General features: G+C 56.9%; 1 protein-coding gene across 2 annotated transcripts; it reads left to right on the top strand.

The window, feature by feature from the left end:
• Positions 1-533: 533 nt before the first annotated feature.
• On the top strand, positions 534-15,979 carry TTLL1 (TTL family tubulin polyglutamylase complex subunit L1). Of its 2 annotated transcripts, XM_080659357.1 has the most exons (11): positions 534-745; positions 2,028-2,099; positions 2,936-3,052; positions 6,645-6,853; positions 7,524-7,704; positions 9,378-9,512; positions 10,123-10,231; positions 11,905-12,048; positions 12,638-12,724; positions 14,751-14,914; positions 15,700-15,979. In XM_080659357.1, exons 3-11 carry the CDS (start codon positions 2,940-2,942, stop codon positions 15,827-15,829), a joined length of 1,272 nt encoding a protein of 423 aa, XP_080515483.1. In that variant the 5' UTR covers positions 534-745; positions 2,028-2,099; positions 2,936-2,939; the 3' UTR covers positions 15,830-15,979. The 2 variants fall into 2 exon arrangements, with proteins under 2 accessions (XP_080515483.1, XP_080515484.1); XM_080659358.1 differs by lacking the exons at positions 14,751-14,914; positions 15,700-15,979 and adding an exon at positions 13,419-13,624.
• Positions 15,980-16,974: the final 995 nt, after the last annotated feature.

The following is a 16,974-nucleotide window of genomic DNA, read 5'->3' as shown; positions in this document are numbered from 1 at the left end:
TATTGATATTAGAGAAGAAGCGAGAATGCTTAATTTATGCATTCATTGGTTGCTTCTCATATGTGCCCTGACCGGGATCGAACCCGCAACCTTGACGAATGGGGAGGACGCTCTAACATTGAGCTGCCCGGTCATGGCTGAGCATGCCATTTATGGATTGCTATATGCAGAATTCAACTTGCCATATTATTCTTATAACGAAGCCTGCCAGGTAGGCGCTAGGGCTGTCCCAAGTTTGCCGATACAGAAGCTGAGCAGCAGAGGGGTAAGAGCGGACTGGCCGCAGTGCCACAATCATCACGCCTCTCCGCCTCACGCACACACCCTTCTCAACCTCATTTCTGGGCCCTGAAGGTTAAGAGGCCTTGGCGGGGGTCGCGGGGGGCGGGGGGGGAGAAAAGGGGGGAGAAAGGCTAAACGGCTGGCTCTTCCCAAGCTCTCAGCTCAGGGCTCAGAGACCCGCCTGGAAAGTCTGACCCCGGAAGCCGTTGTAGCGCCGGCGGTAGCGTCTTCGGTTGCCAGGGCGCCGCCCCGGAAGTAGTGGGCGGTGGCTCGACCCGCTGGGTGGCGGGCGGCGGCGTCCTCTTGCAAGCACCGGAGTGGGGCTGGAGGCGGGTCCTGGGCACGGTGCGGGCCTCCCTGCTCCGCGCTCCTCGGCGCTGCCCCGCGCTCTGCGCCCACAGCTGAGGCCCCGCGCGGGCTGCCGCCGCCTCCTAGGACCGAGGGTGTGGCTGTGCGTGGGTGGGTGAGTGCGCATGCGCGAGCGAGTGTGGGCGCCTGGGTCCACTCCGCCGTTAGGGTGATGGTCAGCTGATGCCGGTCGGGCCGCGCCCTCCAGGGAGAATGCTCCGACTGCTGTGGCCCTTCCTCCGCCTGTGGCTTGCCCTGTGCCGCTCGGTCCTTGTGATTGCATTCTTATGATCGTTTCCGCAGATTTCATTGTTCCTAGGCTTTTGCCGCTGCAGTCTGTATCGTTTCAGTTGGCATCTTGCTGAGCGCAGTGCACCTGTGGCGAGGGCTCAGAGCAGCAGGCAGGAGCCTGGGGTTCCCCGCTCTGCTCACCTCTCTCTGGGGTCTGGACCTAGGCACCTCCCCTCCCGGTTTCCCTGTCAGTGAGAGTGGGTGTGGGCTGAGGGAGTCGTCCACCTCATAGAGTAGCTGGGGCATTTCAGGGGATCCATCCTAGATGTAAAAGTATCGTGTCGTTCCGTTTAGGGTTTGCAAAGCGGTTCGTGGTTCGGGAATCATTTGCTGAGCACATTTCAGTGCGAGGCTGTGGAGCGCAAACCAGCGGCCCTGGTCTGCGCTCAAAGAATCGCAGGCACAGTCAACAGTTTCGTGGAGCCTGGCCCTGCCTCCTGGTGCGGGCAGGAGGTGGACGGTGGCAGTACAGCTGCCATCGGAGTCATTTCCGTTATTATTTGCTATCTTCTTTAAAGATGGCGCTTTTGGCCCTTGCCAGTGTGTCTCAGTGGGTTAGAGTGTCCTCCCGTGCACCCAAAGGTCACTAATTAGATTCCTGGTCGGGGCACATGTCCAGGTTGGTGGGGGATAGGGGTGGAGGGGGGTGTTGATCCTGGGTCAGGGTTCCTACAGGAGGCAACCAACCCATGTGTGTGTCTCTCTCCCCCTTCCTCTTTCTCTAAAATCAAAAAAACATTTCTAAAAGAATAAGTAAAGATGGCGCTTTTTCCTTGTCGAAGAAGGCCAGCTGGAAACGAATCCAGATGACTCCAGCATGCAAAAGTCTGAGCCAGTGCATCATGGATGGCGTGGCATCAAGAGTTTGCATTTCTAACAAGCTCCGGGCAATGCCCAGGCTGCAGGTCCCTGAGCTGTGCTTTGAGTTGGCACCGGATTAAATACCCGGCAGTAAGAGTGCTGCGTGGCCCTCTGGTGCACCTGTTAACACAAGACACTCTCCGCTGGGCCCTCGGCATGGCCACAGTTCTCTACGTTCAGGACAGTCAGGGTGCCCCTTGGTCTTGTGCTGTGTACATCTCACCTGCCTATTCATTTTATTTTAGGCAGAACCCCCGGGAGAGCCAGTGAAAGTGACGAGACACTGGACGTCCGTGTCGGCTCCATAAGAACCGATGGTAAGTCCAGCCTTAGGTGTTCTCCCCGAGGGACCGTTGGTCACGATAGAGGGACCCGGGGCCGGAGCAGGGGGCCGGGACGAAATCCCCACCGTCTCGGAGGGCCCATTTCCTGCTCGCTGAAGCACAGCACGCGGCCTTGGGGATTTTCGTTGCTGCCCTCACTTCGGCGGTGGCCGGCCGGCAGGTGGTTGTGGTGTGGGTGCTGCCTTTGGGGGGCGGGGGCGGGGGGAGCGATGCTCACCTAAAACCCTGCTGCAATTGCCGTTGAACATTGATTGATGGCTAATTGCTGGCTAATTGCTGCCTTTCTTTGCTACTCGACCGGGATTTCTCAGTTTGGGCAACACTGACATTTGAGCTGGATAGTTGGTTGTAGGGGGCCGTCCTGTACATTGTGGGGTGTCGGGCAGCATCTCCGGCCTCTCTCACTAGATGCCAGAAGCATTCCCACCCCCAGTTGTGACAAACAAAATGCCTCTAGACCAGCCTTGGGCAAACTACGGCCCGTGGGCCGGATCCAGCTGTTCTATCCGGTTCTCTTGCTCTCCCCTCCGCTCCTTTACTTTGAATTTCTATTAGTTCACACAAACACTCCATCCATGCTTTTGTTCCGGCCCTCCGGTCCAGTTTAAGAACCCATTGTGGCCCTCGAGTCAAAAAGTTTGCCCACCCCTGCTCTAGACATTGCCCGGTGTCCCCGGGGACTGCAAGGCCCCTGGCTGGGACCACAGCTGGGGGGAGTGAACTTGGGGCGTCTATGGTCCGGGATGTACGGGCTCCCCCGGGCGACGGGAACTTGCCGTGTCGCAGCCTGAGGCGTTGCTCTCTCGCAGGGTTATGGCAGGAAAAGTGAAGTGGGTCACTGACATCGAGAAGTCAGTGCTGATCAATAATTTTGAAAAGAGAGGATGGGTCCAGGTGACGGAGAACGAGGACTGGAACTTTTACTGGTGAGTACGAGGCAGGGCCACTGGCTGTCCGAAGCCCATTGACCAGTTACGGATTCCGGTCCAGGTCGCAGGCGGCGAGGACCGTCCCGGCGTAGCTGTCAGGGCCCACAGTCCTGTTCACCAGGCAGCAGAGTGGGGTCCCCACTGCGGGGATTTGGGTGAAAAACCAGAGCCCTCCCCCCTCAGGTTAGTTTCTCACAGTCAGCACCTTACCGCCCAGTGTCCAGGGGTGGGGGTGGGGGTGGGGGTCACAGGAGGGCCCTGTGGGAGCTGTCCCCGTACTCCCATTTGCTTCCCTCCCGGATGGCGAGAGGGCGCTATTTGGCCTAGGTTACCCCCCCCCCGCCCCCCCCAAGGTGAGTTAGTCTCAGGATTTGGCATCACCTCCTGGACGGTGCTCCGTCCAACCAGGAGCCTGGGAGTTAGTTGTCCTGGACTCTCCTCCTCCTCCGCCTTCCTCGGGCTGAGGTCCCATCCCCCTCAGTCCAGGTCTGCTCCCGCCCTCAGCGGTGACAGAGGTCCCTGCTCGGACAGCCCCGCTCTGGCAGGGTTACAGTGAGACGGCCTGGCCTCTGTCACCCGACCCTCCGCAGACCTGGGTCCAGAGCCCCGTGAGTCCCTGAGGTGGGTAGGCTCACCAGGGTCTCTGGGGCTTTTTCACGCTGCACATCCCCCTCCTCAGGACCCCCTCTCCCTGCCGCTGCCTCTGTTGAGCCACTTCCCTTCTCCTCGTTCCTCCACCCCATGCCGTGGGCGGCACGTTGTCCCCTGTCATTCTTGCGTCTACACCTGTGTACGCACTGTGCTACCTGCCCCGTCTCAGGTGTGGCTCCGGTGGTTGAGCATCGTCCCACGCACCGAAGGGTTGTCGGTTCAGTTCCCGGTCAGGGCACATATCCAGGTTGCGGGCTCGATCCCCATGAGGGCCTTGTAGGAGGCAGCCGATCAGTGTTCCTCACATCAGTGTTTCTCTCTCGCTCTCTCTCTCTCAGCCGATCAATGTTTCTCTCTCTCTCCCTCCCCCCTCCCTCTCTCTCTAAAATCAACTAAAAAAAAAAAAAGAGAGAGGCGTGAGAGGGAGAACAACTGATCAGAAGGCCCGGCCCTTATTTGCACAAGCTGTAAAAACATATCAGACGATTAGGGAAGTTGGACACTGGTTGATATTTGGTGATATTCGGGAATTACTGCTGCTTTTTCCAGTTGTGGTAACAGTGTAACATAGGACATCGTATAACACAAAAAGGCGTCCTTAGCTGCTAGAGGTTCCTGCAGGAGCATTTTGTTTTTGTTTTTTGTTGTTGTTGTTCGTTTGTTTTTTATATATTTTTATTGATTTCAGCGAGGAAGGGAGAGGGAGAGAGAGATAGAAACACCAATGGTGAGAGAGAATCATTGATCGGCTGCCTCCTGCACACCCCCTACTGGGGTTTGAGCCCGCAACCCAGGCATGTGCCCTTGGCTGGAATTGAACCTGGGACCCCTCAGTCCATAGGCAGACGCTCTATCCACTGAGCAACACCAGCTAGGGCTGCAGGAGCATTTTGGATGAAATGATAGGATGTCTGGGAATGGCTGCAGAACAAGCCAGTGCTGTCAACTATAATGAAGAAATAAATGAAGAAAACGGAACAGCAGGCGCGTGTGTGGGAGTGGGTGGGCGCAGACGAAACAAGGCTGGCTGGGTGGTGGCAGCTGTGGGCTGGTCACGGGATTCTGTTACACGTTTCTCTCTCTACTTTCATATACGGTTGACTGTTACCATAGTAAAAAGTAAAAAAAAAAATCTCCTTATTCTAATGATCTTGGGTGCCCCAGACCCCCTCTTAGGGAGTGCCCTGGGGTGGGGGCGGGGGCAGGGACCACACAGCGAGAGGCCACCAGCTGCCTTTTTGTGACTCTGGTTCCCTTGTGGGTGCCGCCCCTCCCATCCTTCCTGCTCTTTGCCCACCTGGGGCTGGTGAGGGCACGGAGGGTGGCAGGACCCTGGCCTTCTTCTCTCCCCCCTCGTCCTCCTCCTCCTCCTCCTCACTTCACTAGGGGGCAGCCCGGGTGAATGCTGACTTGGCCTTGAATAATCCCTGGGGTTTGGGTTTAAGGGCTCCCTGTCCTTCCTGACTCTGGGTGCAAATATTGTGTAAATGACCTTCCTGACTACAGAGTTGATTACTGTTACCAATAATCAATGTTATCATTCATTGGTAAACATTTATGGAGCACCTACTGTGTGCCAGAGAATGAAACCGTTCAGGGTATGGTCAAAACAGCTCCTGCCTAGCTCCAACCGGTTTGGCTCGGTGGATAGAGCGTCGGCCTGTGGACTGAAAGGTCCCAGGTTCGATTCCGGTCAAGGGCATGTACCTTGGTTGCGGGCACATCCCCAGTAGGGAGTGTGCAGGAGGCAGCTGATCGATGTTTCTCTCTCATCGATGTTTCTGGCTCTCTATCCCTCTCCCTTCCTCTCTGTAAAAAATCAATAAAATATATTAAAAAAAAAAAAAAAAGAAATAAATGAAGAAAACGGAACAGCAGGCGCGTGTGTGGGGAGTGGGTGGGGCACAGACGAAACAAGGCTGGCTGGGTGGTGACAGCTGTGGGCTGGGTCACGGGATTCTGTTACACGTTTCTCTCTCTACTTTCATATACGGTTGACTGATACCATAGTAAAAAGTAAAAAAAAAAATATCCTTATTCTAATGATCTTGGGTGCCCCAGACCCCCTCTTAGGGAGTGCCCTGGGGTGGGGGTGGGGGCAGGGACCACACAGCGAGAGGCCACCAGCTGCCTTTTTGTGACTCTGGTTCCCTTGTGGGTGCCGGCCCTCCCGTCCTTCCTGCTCTTTCCCTGCCTGGGGCTGGTGAGGGCACAGAGGGTGGCAGGACCCTGGCCTTCTTCTCCCCCCCCCTTCTCCTCCTCCTCCTCACTTCACTAGGCGGCAGCCCGGGTGAGTGCTGACCTGGCCTTGAATAATCCCTGGGGTTTGAGTTTAAGGGCTCCCTGTCCTTCCTGACTTTGGGTGCAAATATCGTGTAAATGACCTTCCTGACTACAGAGTTGATTACTGTTACCAATAATCAATGTTATCATTCATTGGTAAACATTTATGGAGCACCTACTGTGTGCCAGAGAATGAAACCGTTCAGGGTATGGTCAAAACAGCTCCTGCCTAGCCCTGACCGGTTTGGCTTGGTGGATAGAGCGTCGGCCTGCGGACTGAAGGGTCCCAGGTTCGATTCCGGTCAAGGGCATGTACCTTGGTTGCGGGCACATCCCCAGTGGGAGGTGTGCAGGAGGCAGCTGATCAATGTTTCTCTCTCATCGATGTTTCTGACTCTCTATCCCTCTCCCTTCCTCTCTGTAAAAAACCAATAAAATATATTTTTAAAAAAAAAACAGCTCCTGCCTCAAACAGTTCACGCCATAGCCAGTCACTGGACACGTTCCTGTGCCACCGTGGGCCTGGCAGCCTGGCTCCAGTGCTGCGGGTGGGTAGGGAAGGGCTCTGGGGGAGTTCCCGGGCTTTGATGAGACCGCCTCCGCGTGGACAAACGGGAGCTGCTGTCCTGCACGTCCCTCTGTGCTTCCCTCTCAGGATGAGCGTGCAAACCATCCGAAACGTCTTCAGTGTGGAAACTGGCTACCGGCTCTCAGACGATCAGATAGTCAACCACTTTCCGAACCACTACGAGCTGACCCGGAAGGACCTGATGGTGAAGAACATTAAGAGATACCGGAAGGAGCTGGAGAAAGAGGGGAGTCCCCTGGCAGAGAAGGACGAGAATGGGAAATACCTCTACCTGGGTGTGTGCCCTTCTCACGGCCTCGGGTTTTAACTGTAAATAGTTGAGTTTTTTCACGTCAGCTGCCCAAGGCATCGGGGTGACACCTGCTGGCTTTGACGGGTGAATGTGTTGGTGCACGTTGTGCTGGGCGCCTCTTTGGATCCCTAGAGATGTGGGGGGGGGGGGTGCCCTCAATTTCGGAATCTGAGTGACGCCTGGGGAGTGTGCTTTGTGTGAGGGAGAGAATGTCCGCGGTGCTCAGCACGCGTGACCACTTCCTGAGCTGCAAATGCCGCGTCTGGCGACACCCAGGGAGAGCGCACACCCCTGTCCTGTCTGGTGATAAAGCTGGACTGTTGCATAGTCCACAGCCGTCTGCACAATCATGTAAGTGTCCTCTCTGGGCCTCAGTTTCCGCATCTGATAAACGGGAACGCTGCGAGTCCCTAGCTCACGGTGCTGTAGTGAACACTCGTAGCGGGTACAGGCTTGTAACGTGCTTAGCACACAGGTGTAACGGTGAGTTGTTCCTCTGCAGGCCCTGAGCCGCGGAAGTCCTCGGTCTGCCAGGTGCTGGGTTGGGCAGGGTGGGGGGTGGGACACAGGCCCCTGGAAAGGCAGTGGCAGTATTTTCCGTTCGCGGCCGCGGCGGGGCTGGCTCACCGGGTCCCCTCTGCTTCCCCTTCCAGACTTTGTCCCGGTCACCTACATGCTGCCCGCCGACTACAACCTGTTCGTGGAGGAGTTCCGGAAGAGCCCGTCCAGCACGTGGATCATGAAGCCGTGCGGCAAAGCCCAGGGCAAGGGCATCTTCCTCATCAACAAGCTCTCGCAGATCAAAAAGTGGTCCCGGGACAGCAAGACGTCCTCGTGAGTGGGGGCAGTTTCCCGCCGTCCGTCTGTCTGTCGGCCACGGGCTGGCTTTTGTAGGAGTGCATCCTTTGTCCTGGGGCGACATTCATTTAGACTCTCCCCGAGGGGCGGTGCAGGGGGAACCGGTGTGAGAGCAGCAGGAGTCACAGGACAGGAGCCTGTGTTCCTGAAGTTGGTGGGAGACCCGTCCAGTCACAGTGTGTGTGTTTTAAAATATATTTTATTGATTTCAGAGAGGAAGGGGGAGAGAGAGAGAGTTAGAAACATCGATGAGAGAGAAACATCAATCAGCTGCCTCCTGCACACTCCCTACTGGGTATGTGCCCGCAACCAAGGTACATGCCCTTGACCGGAATCGAACCTGGGACCCTTGAGTCCGCAGGCCAATGCTCTATCCACTGAGCCAAACCGGTTAGGGCTTTATAATATATTTTTATTGATTTCAGAGAGGAAGGGAGAGGGGGAGAGAGAGAGAAACATCCATGATGAGAGAGAATCATTGATGGGCTGCCTCCTGCATGCCCCACACTGGGGATCGAGCCTGCAACCTGGGCATGTGCCCTTGACGGGAATCGAACCTAGGACCCTTCAGTTTGCAGGCCAAGCTCTATCCACTGAGCCAGTGGTCGGCAAACTGCGGCCCGCAAGCCACATGCGGCTCTTTGGCCCCTTGAGTGTGGCTCTTCCACAAAATACCACGGCCTGGGCAAGTCTATTTTGAAGAAGTGGCGTTAGAAGAAGTTTAAGTTTAAAAAATTTGGCTCTCAAAAGAAATTTCAATTGTTGTACAGTTGCTATTTGGCTCTGTTGACTGAGTTTGCCAACCACTGCACTGCGCCAATCCGGCTAGGGTGTGTGTTTTTTTAAAATATATATTTTTATTGATTTCAGAGAGGAAGGGAGAGGGAGAGAGATAGAAACATCAATGATGAGAGAGAATCGTTGATGGGCTGCCTCCTTCACGCCCCACACTGGAGATCGAGCCCACAACCAGGCATGCGCCCTGACCGGGAATTGAACCCTGACCTCCAGGTTCATAGGTCGATGCTCACCCACTGCGCCACGCTGGCCGGGCCAGTCACAGTGTTTCTGAGGCAGCAGAGCATCTGCTTAGGACCTGGGACTGACTCCCTGACACCTACTGTCGAGCACATTTTGTGGTGTAGACCCGTAGGCTCCTCACCTGGCTGAGCTGAGGGCACCGGTGGCACCGATGGCCTCGCCTCGCGGGCAGGTGGGGGACCCGGCTAGTCTGCACCTGGGCTCCGTTGGTGGGAGGGGCCGCATCAGGTCAGGCCCAGCCTCCTCCCTGGGAGGGGGTCTCCTTGGAACCGAGTCCAGGGATTTCTTCCCGGGCATTTCGTCCCGGCTCGCTCTGCCTCCGGGAGGCCCTCACCTGCTGTCGCTGTGAGCCTTTCCCGTGGGAGATCCCAGCACTGGCGCTGAAGTCTGATGACACGTCGCCAGCCCCGGGAGGGTCAGCCCAGGAGCACTGCCCTAGGGCTCCCAGCAGCTGCCGCCGTCCCTGGGGCTGGGCCCGGGCCCAGGGCTCCTCATGGACAGCGTCTCCCCCGTTTTCTCACTTAAGGAGAGGCGGGAGCTGGTTACCTGCCGACTGAATGCGCCTTCGGTCTCTGCCGTCTGATTTCGGCCTTCTCTGCCACGTTTAGGTTTGTGTCTCAGTCCACGAAGGAAGCCTACGTGATCTCCCTCTACATCAGCAACCCGTTACTGATCGGCGGGAGGAAGTTCGACCTGCGCCTGTACGTCCTCGTGTCCACCTACCGCCCGCTGCGCTGCTACATGTAAGCGCCAGGCCCATTCCCATCCTCACGGTGGTGCCGTGAGTGCGCGCGCTCCTTAGCGCCATGGTGCGGGTTGGTGAGGCGCCCCGGTGCCCAGCGCCCGCCAAGGGTGAGCGTCGAGTGCGGTGATGAACCGCGATGCTCACGCGGGGCTTGCCGATGAAAAGCAGCTCTTGAACCTCGCAGGCACGCGCGGGGAGAGAAGCCAGGCGCAGACGGCCACGTGTTGTGTCGTTCTGTTTACATGAAATGCCCCGAGCAGGCAGATCTTTAGACGGAACGTAGATGGGGGTTGCCCAGCCCTGGGGGTGGGGAGCGGCTGCCAGTGGTCACGGGGTTTCCGTTTGGGGTGATGCGAATGTTGTGACGTGGATGGCGGCGATGGTCGCACAACTCTGGATTTGCCGGAACCTGGAATCGAATTCTTGAGGGGGGTGAGGTATATGTACATATGACTTACATGTCGATAAAGCGGTTTTAAAAAACGAAGCATTGAAGAAACACGGTGCTTTTAAACGTTCAAAACCAGACCCACAGCTCCGTGTCGAGAGCTTTGTGTCACGTTTTTGTGCTTGTCCTCCGAGCATTGCCTGATCCGAACCCCACTCAGGTACAAGCTCGGGTTCTGCCGCTTCTGCACGGTCAAGTACACGCCCAGCACCAGCGAGCTGGACAACATGTTTGTTCACCTCACCAACGTCGCCATCCAGAAGCACGGGGTGAGTGTCGCTTTCCCTCGACCCGAAGGCAGCGGAGTGATTCTGTGGGTTTCTTTTTTCTTTTTTTAATATATTTTTATTAATTTCAGAGAGGAAGGGAGAGGGAGAGAGAGAGACACATCAACGATGAGAGAGAATCATTGATCGGCTGCCTCCCGCACGCCCCCACTGGGGATCCGGCCCGCAACCCGGGCACGTGCCCTTGACCGGATTCAAACCCAGGACCCTTCAGTCCGCAGGCCGATGCTCTATCCGCTGGGCCAAACCAGCCAGGGCTGTGGGTTTCTTTCTTTCCCTGTTTCTGCAGGAGAGGGAGGGGTGGGTATGGGGGCCCTAGCAAGATGCCCTGGCATCGACCACGCGTGGGAGCCCTGAGTTCCTGGTGTGGCTGTCCTGCCGTCAGCCTGCGGTGGGGGAGGGGACATGGGGACGCAGGAAGCCAGTGCCAGCCTTGCCTCTCGAGTTCTGTGACCTCAGGCAGGTGAGTTGGACTCTCAGCCTCAGTTTCTCCAGTTGTAAAGGCTAACGGGCCAAATAAACAAGGTTTACGTTTATGTGGGCCGCAAAAAAACACACACAAGCTTCAATTTTCATAGAAACATAGGTTTATTTCAGAAAGTATAGTATAAGCCAAAACCGGTTTGGCTCAGTGGATGGAGCGTTGGCCTGCAGACTGAAGGGTCCCGGGTTCGATTCCGGTCAAGGGCATGTACCTTGGTTGCGGGCAGATCCCCAGTGGGGGGTGTGCAGGAGGCAGCTGATCGATGTTTCTCTCTCATCGATGTTCCTAGCTCTCTATCCCTCTCCTTTCCTCTCTGTAAAATATCACTAAAATATATTTTAAAAAAAAAAGAAAGTATAGTATAAAATAGAACAAGAGCAATGAGGAAATTCATGTTTTCTTACATACTGTTACATTGGCTGCGCTGCAAAAGTATTCATTGTGGGCGGCGTGCGGCCCGCCAGCAGCGAGTTTGACATGCCTGCCTTAGTGTTGTTGGGAGAATCACGCGAGAGCTCTCACGCTCAGCCGTTCATTTGTTCAACAAATACACACTGCGCGCCATCGGGGCTGGCCCCATGCTCAGTGCTGGGCCTTCCCTACCTGGGTCCCTCCTCATGGGTCCCAGGGCCTGTGGCGGGGAGACAGTCATCAGATGGCGTCACCGCTGGGCGTGTGGCCACAGCCTGAGATGTGTGCTCTGCGGGGAGAGCGTGGGGTGGCGGGGTTCCCTTGTCCCCGTGGTCGGAGAGGCTCCCATGCGGGGGATTGTGCAGAGGCCTGAGCATGCGCAGGGGCGGCCCGGGGCGGGGGAGGGGGAGGTGGGAAAAGAGCCTTCCAGCAGAGGGTGCGGCATGTGCCAAGGCCCTGTGGCAGGAAGGAGCGTTGTAGGAGTTGAAAGGAGGTCGGCGGGGCTGGAGCCCCCAAAGCGTGGGTGGCGGGGTGAGAGGTGCCTTGGTCTTAAGGGGGCGGGGGGGACCCGGGTGGCTTCCACAGCATGCACTACAAGGTATAAATGATTGATTGTAAGGATGTTCCCGAGGTGAGTATTTTAAAAGCGTGCCCACGGAGGAGGCCCAGGCCCCTGGGCAGACCCGCCTGGAGGAGGGAGGGCGGGCACTCGGCCCCTCTGGGAGCAGTGCCCGAGGCTCTGCCCCTTTCCCATGGCCAGGAGGACTACAACCACATCCACGGGGGCAAGTGGACCGTGAGCAACCTGCGGCTGTACCTGGAGAGCACCCGAGGCAAGGAGGTGACCGGCAAGCTGTTCGACGAGATCCACTGGGTCATCGTGCAGTCGCTGAAGGCCGTGGCGGTGAGCAGGGCCGGGAGGGGCAGGGCAGGGGCAGAGTCGGGGCGGGAAGGGCCCTGCCCTGCGGGTGCTTGGGAGCTGGTGATGCTTGTGCTTTGCTGAAAATACCTGTTATTAGGGCCTCGCCTCCTCCGTACCTGCTCGAGGCTGAGGCAGGTTCGGGAAGGGGCCACTTCCCGCCGGGGCTGCCCAGGTGCGCCTGGAGCGGCCTCTGCCGTGGCCGTGGCCGTGGCCCTGGTGTTGTCACCAGCTCTCCTGGGCCGTTGAGGCCAGAAGGGATGTCGTGGCAGAAGCTGAGGTTCTGGAGGGGACTTGCAGCAGCCTCCTTGTTTTTAGGCGTTCGCTTTGCTATTTCGTAGATCCTTAGGGCCGAAGGGAGCCTACCGCCTTCCTTTCCTTTTTCCAGAGAGGAAGGGACAGGGAGGTAGAGATAGAAACATCAATGAGGAGAGAATCATTGATCGGCTGCCTCCTGCACGCCCCCCCCACAGTCAGGATCGAGCCCGCAACCCGGGCATGTGCCCTTGACCGGGCATTGAACCCTGACCTCCTGGTTCATAGGTCAGCGCTCAACCCTGGTCTCTCTCTGCAGCCGGTGATGAACAACGACAAGCACTGCTTTGAGTGCTATGGCTACGACATCATCATCGACGACAGGCTGAAGCCCTGGCTGATCGAGGTAACTGTGGACGGGCGGGAGCCTGCCCCCCACCTCCATCTGCCCGCCCCCCCCCCACCTCCACCCGCCCACCCCCACCCGCCCGCCGCTGCCCGCCTCTGGCTCCACTGACCTAGCCTAACGGCCCAGGCCGGCGGCAGGACTAGGGCATCTGAGGAGGTTTTTTTTTGTTTGTTTTAATATATTTATTAACTTCAGAGAGGAAGGGAGAAGGAGATAGAAACATCAATGATGAGAGAGAATCATTGATTGGCTGCCTCCTGCACGCCCCCTATTGGGGATCAAGTCCGCAACCCAGGCATGTGCCCTTAGCCGGAATTGAACCCGGGACCCTTCAGTCCGCAGGCTAAAGCTCTATCCACTGAGCCAGGCTGGCTAGGGCTCTGAGGAGGTTTGAAGTGTAACAGGGACAGATGTGCAGGTGTGTCTATTTGCTGATGGTGGGAAAGGAGCCCCGTCTGGGTCTGCCCCCTCCGGGGGGCCCAGCTCACAGGCAGGAGCTCGGTGCTGGCATGGCCTCACGCTCCAGGATGCTTCCGGACGGGTCCTCGCTCGGAGGCCCCGCTCTGCCCTCCTGGGGGACGTCGCTCCCATGCTGGAAAGGCGCTCCCAGAGCCGGAAGCCCTTGGGAAGGGGTGGCATACCGTTCAGAGATGAGGAACCTCACTGAGGATGTGCTTTTTATTGATTTTAGAGATCAATGGAGAGAGAGAGGGAAACATGGATCGGTGGCCTCCCATACGCATCCCGACTGGTGATCAAACCTGCAGCCTGGGTGTGTGCGCTGACCGGGCACTGAACCCACAGCCGTTCGGTGTGCAGGGCAAGGTCCACCGACTGAGCCACACCGCGGGGCTCGCTCTCCGTCTGAACCAGTAACTGGAATGGCGGTCCCGCTCTCCTGGTGAGCTGGGACCCTACCTGAGAAGATTGCTTCTAACACAGCAGCTTGTTCATCCCAGCACCTTCCTGATAGAGTCACCGTGTCATGCCGTGCGACGGCAGCGGTTTCGGGGCACCGGAGGCCCACCCTCCTTCCCTCCTTTCCTCCTTCCCTCCTCCCCTCCTCCCCTCCTTCCCTCCTTCCCACGGCACATTCGATGCCCTGCCGGCAGCACAAGTTGGGAGTCACCTGAACAACTTGCGTATGTGCTGCCTCTGCTCCCCAAGGTCATCACGACCTGTGCTCCCCAAGGTCATCATGACCTGTGCTCCCCAAGGTCATCATCTTATGCCTAACATAAGAGTAAGGAGGTGACTGAGGGCCTGTGGGACACTCCATGGGTTTTGCCACCTTGCTTAGCTCCGCAGAGGCCTGTGGGACGAACTTCCCGTTTGTCGGATGGGTTCCTCATTTGGGTCAGAATGTGGCTTTGTGAGGTATTCCCCTCTTAGCAGAACGGGGCCGTTACCATGGACTTGACCCCACAGTGCGACTCGTTCAAGGTCATTTGGGTCACTACCCAGCAGAGCTCGGGTGGCTCTTGGCACTTAGGACAGAGCGCAGCACAAGGTCAGCACCGAGGTGTTGGTGAGAGCTGTGGACTTAGAACTTGTATTTGTGTGATGGCTGATTTGCAGATCAAGGTCCTAATCCTGCCTTTAACCGTTATTTATGTTTCATCTAACAGCTAATCCAAGCAGATGCGAGCCCTGGCTGGTGTGCTCAGTGGTTAGAGCGTCAGCCTGCACACCAAAGGGTCACGGGTCGAGGGCATGCATGCGGGAGGCAGTAGAATGATGTGTGTCTCTCACATTGATGTTTCTCTCTCTCTCCCCCCGCCCCTTTCCACTCTGTCTCTGAAAAGCAATGGAAAAAATGTCCTTGGCTGTGTATTAACACAACAACAACAAAAAGTAGATCACAAAGTACTTCCTCTGAAGGTGCCCTGAAGATGTCATGTTCACAGCATGAGGCACCGTTTGACCTAAATGTGTGGAAGCAGTGCTTTCTGCTGCCCTGTGCGTGTTTATTCCAAAGGAGGAAGCGACGCGAGTGAAGGACACGGTTTCTTTCCTCTCGTAGGTTAACGCATCTCCGTCTCTCACCTCCAGCACCGCCAACGATCGGATCCTTAAGTATAACCTGATTAACGACACCCTCAACATCGCCGTTCCCAATGGCGAAATTCCAGACTGTAAATGGAACAAGTCTCCCCCAAAGGAGGTTCTTGGCCATTACGAAGTTCTGTGAGTTTGCGAGTGACTGTGCCTTCGTCCTTGGGTGATCAGACCGAGGGGCGCCGAGGCCAGCTTGCGTTTTCTTTTCTTTTTTTTTTTTTTTTTAATATACTTTATTGATTTTTTACAGACAGGAAGGGAGAGGGTCAGAGAGTTAGAAACATCGATGAGAGAGAAACATCGATCAGCTGCCTCCTGCACACCCCCCACTGGGGATGTGCCCGCAACCAAGGCACATGCCCTTGACCGGAATCGAACCTGGGACCCTTCAGTCCGCAGGCCGGTGCTCTATCCACTGAGCCAAACCGGTCAGGGCCAGCTTGGATTGTCTGGCTCTGCGTGGACTTGCCTTGTGCGGGCAGAGTCTGCTGTCTATCAGTGATGTGGTGGGGTAGGTCATTTTGTGGCAGAAAAGACCCGGCCTTGGTGTGGTCTTTGTGTAATAAATACTAACGAAGCTCTGGCCACACGCCTGGCCCTGGGCCCCCTGTCCCTGTCTGAAGCGTGTTAGCCATGCCCGCCCCACGGATGCTGTGTGTGAAGTATCTCCAGACCCCTCTCTTCTTCACTCCCCTGCCACCTCATTCCTGTTTCCTTTGGGGGATTCCGTCGGGTGGCCTGTGTCACACGTCAGCTGCAGGCCGGCCACTGCAGCACGTCAGGAAGGTTGCATTCCCGTGCCCCGTGGCCTCCGGGCTGCCCAGACCCCGGGGAGGGGCGGGCTGCTTCCCTGGGCGACGTGGGGCGTGCCACGCTGCAGCCCACTGCCTTTGTTTCCCCCTCCCTGCGCGCAGGTACGACGAGGAGCTGGCGCAGGGCGACGGGGCCGAGCGCGAGCTGAGGAGTCGCTCGGGCCAGTCGCTGGGGCCCAGAGGGATCCGGTCGAGAGACTCGGGGAGATCCGTCCTCACGACCTGGAAGTGACCACGGTAAGGGCGAGACCCCAGCCTGGACCAGCGCTCACGGCTCCCGGCCCTCACCAAAGACCGATTTTGAAATTTCCTTTTTCTAGAGCTTTTTTCCTTTCCTGAGCCCTGTAAATACTACTGAATAAAGACATTTCTTTGGAAGGTTAAGGAGTCTATCCTAGAAAAAACTCAATTTCTCCTTTGCTCTCCCACTCACGAACTTCTGAGCAAGTCTGTTCTCCAGGGGTCCTGGGTCCTGCGGTTTAATTCTGTTCTGACCCTGTCTGCCTGCAGGTGGCGCCAGGTCACAGTGCAGGGCTCCGCCCCACAGCACCGCCCACTCTCTCTGCACTTCAGATGCCAATCACAGGCACAGGCTGTCACCTGTGCTGACCGACAGACTGTACATCGTAGGTTCCCACCCCCTCCGAGGGCTGGGTTAATCTGTTAGAGCTTCCGGAGCTCAGGAGAAGGTGACTTACTAGGTTACTGGTTGTTAGAAAGGAAGCAACTCGGGAACAGCAGGTGACAGAGATGCGAAGGGCAAAGGATGGAGAGGCACAGGCGTCCATGCCTCCCCGGGCACCATGCCCCAGGCCCTCGCAGTGTCCAGTGCCCAGGGAGCTCTCCGAGGCCCGTTGTCCCAGTTCCATGGTTCGGGATATTTATGGAGGCCTCAACGACGTAACTGTCGTTGATACATCACTGGGCATTGGTGATTGAGTCTGCCTCTAGCCCTCCCCTCCTGGGGGTGCAGGGGTGGACCCCAAAGTGCCAACCCTGTGATCACATGGTTTCCCTGGCAACTAGCTCCCCCCCCCCCCCCCCAGTGTGAGGCTATTCTGAGCCCCCACTGCTCACTGATTAGCACAAACCTTGCAGGTTGAAAGGAGCTTGTCTTGGATGACAGACACCTGTCCCACCTCCGTGTGCGGGAGCCATTTCAGGAACCAGGAGCAAAAACAACACCACGATGGCTCCATAGCTCCGAGGGAGGAAATGACAGGTTTTAGGGGCCATGTGCCCGGATCGGGGTGACGAGCAAATATGTGTGTTTCTTCTTTTAAGTCACGGCGGTATCAGTGCATTTCACTAGGGCTGAAAGAAGTGACTCAAATGTACAAAACCAGCTCTTGCCACAGACAGTAATGGCTTTGAGGT

Source organism: Plecotus auritus, assembly GCF_963455305.1.
Source record: "Plecotus auritus genome assembly, chromosome: 3".
Classification (NCBI taxonomy): Eukaryota; Metazoa; Chordata; class Mammalia; order Chiroptera; family Vespertilionidae; genus Plecotus; species Plecotus auritus.
The sequence above is the reverse complement of the archived record's forward strand: the minus strand, read 5'-3'. Positions and strand labels throughout refer to the sequence as shown.

What these genes read in the sequence shown, in the direction of transcription:
- TTLL1 (XM_080659357.1), top strand. Translation starts at nt 2,940, where the DNA reads ATGGCAGGAAAAGTGAAGTGGGTCACTGACATCGAGAAGTCAGTGCTG. An exon ending in TCGCCATCCAGAAGCACGGG is followed by an intron (nt 10,232 to 11,904) that starts GTGAGTGTCGCT and finishes TCCCATGGCCAG; the next exon opens with GAGGACTACAACCACATCCA. An exon ending in CTTGGCCATTACGAAGTTCT is followed by an intron (nt 14,915 to 15,699) that starts GTGAGTTTGCGA and finishes CCCTGCGCGCAG; the next exon opens with GTACGACGAGGAGCTGGCGC.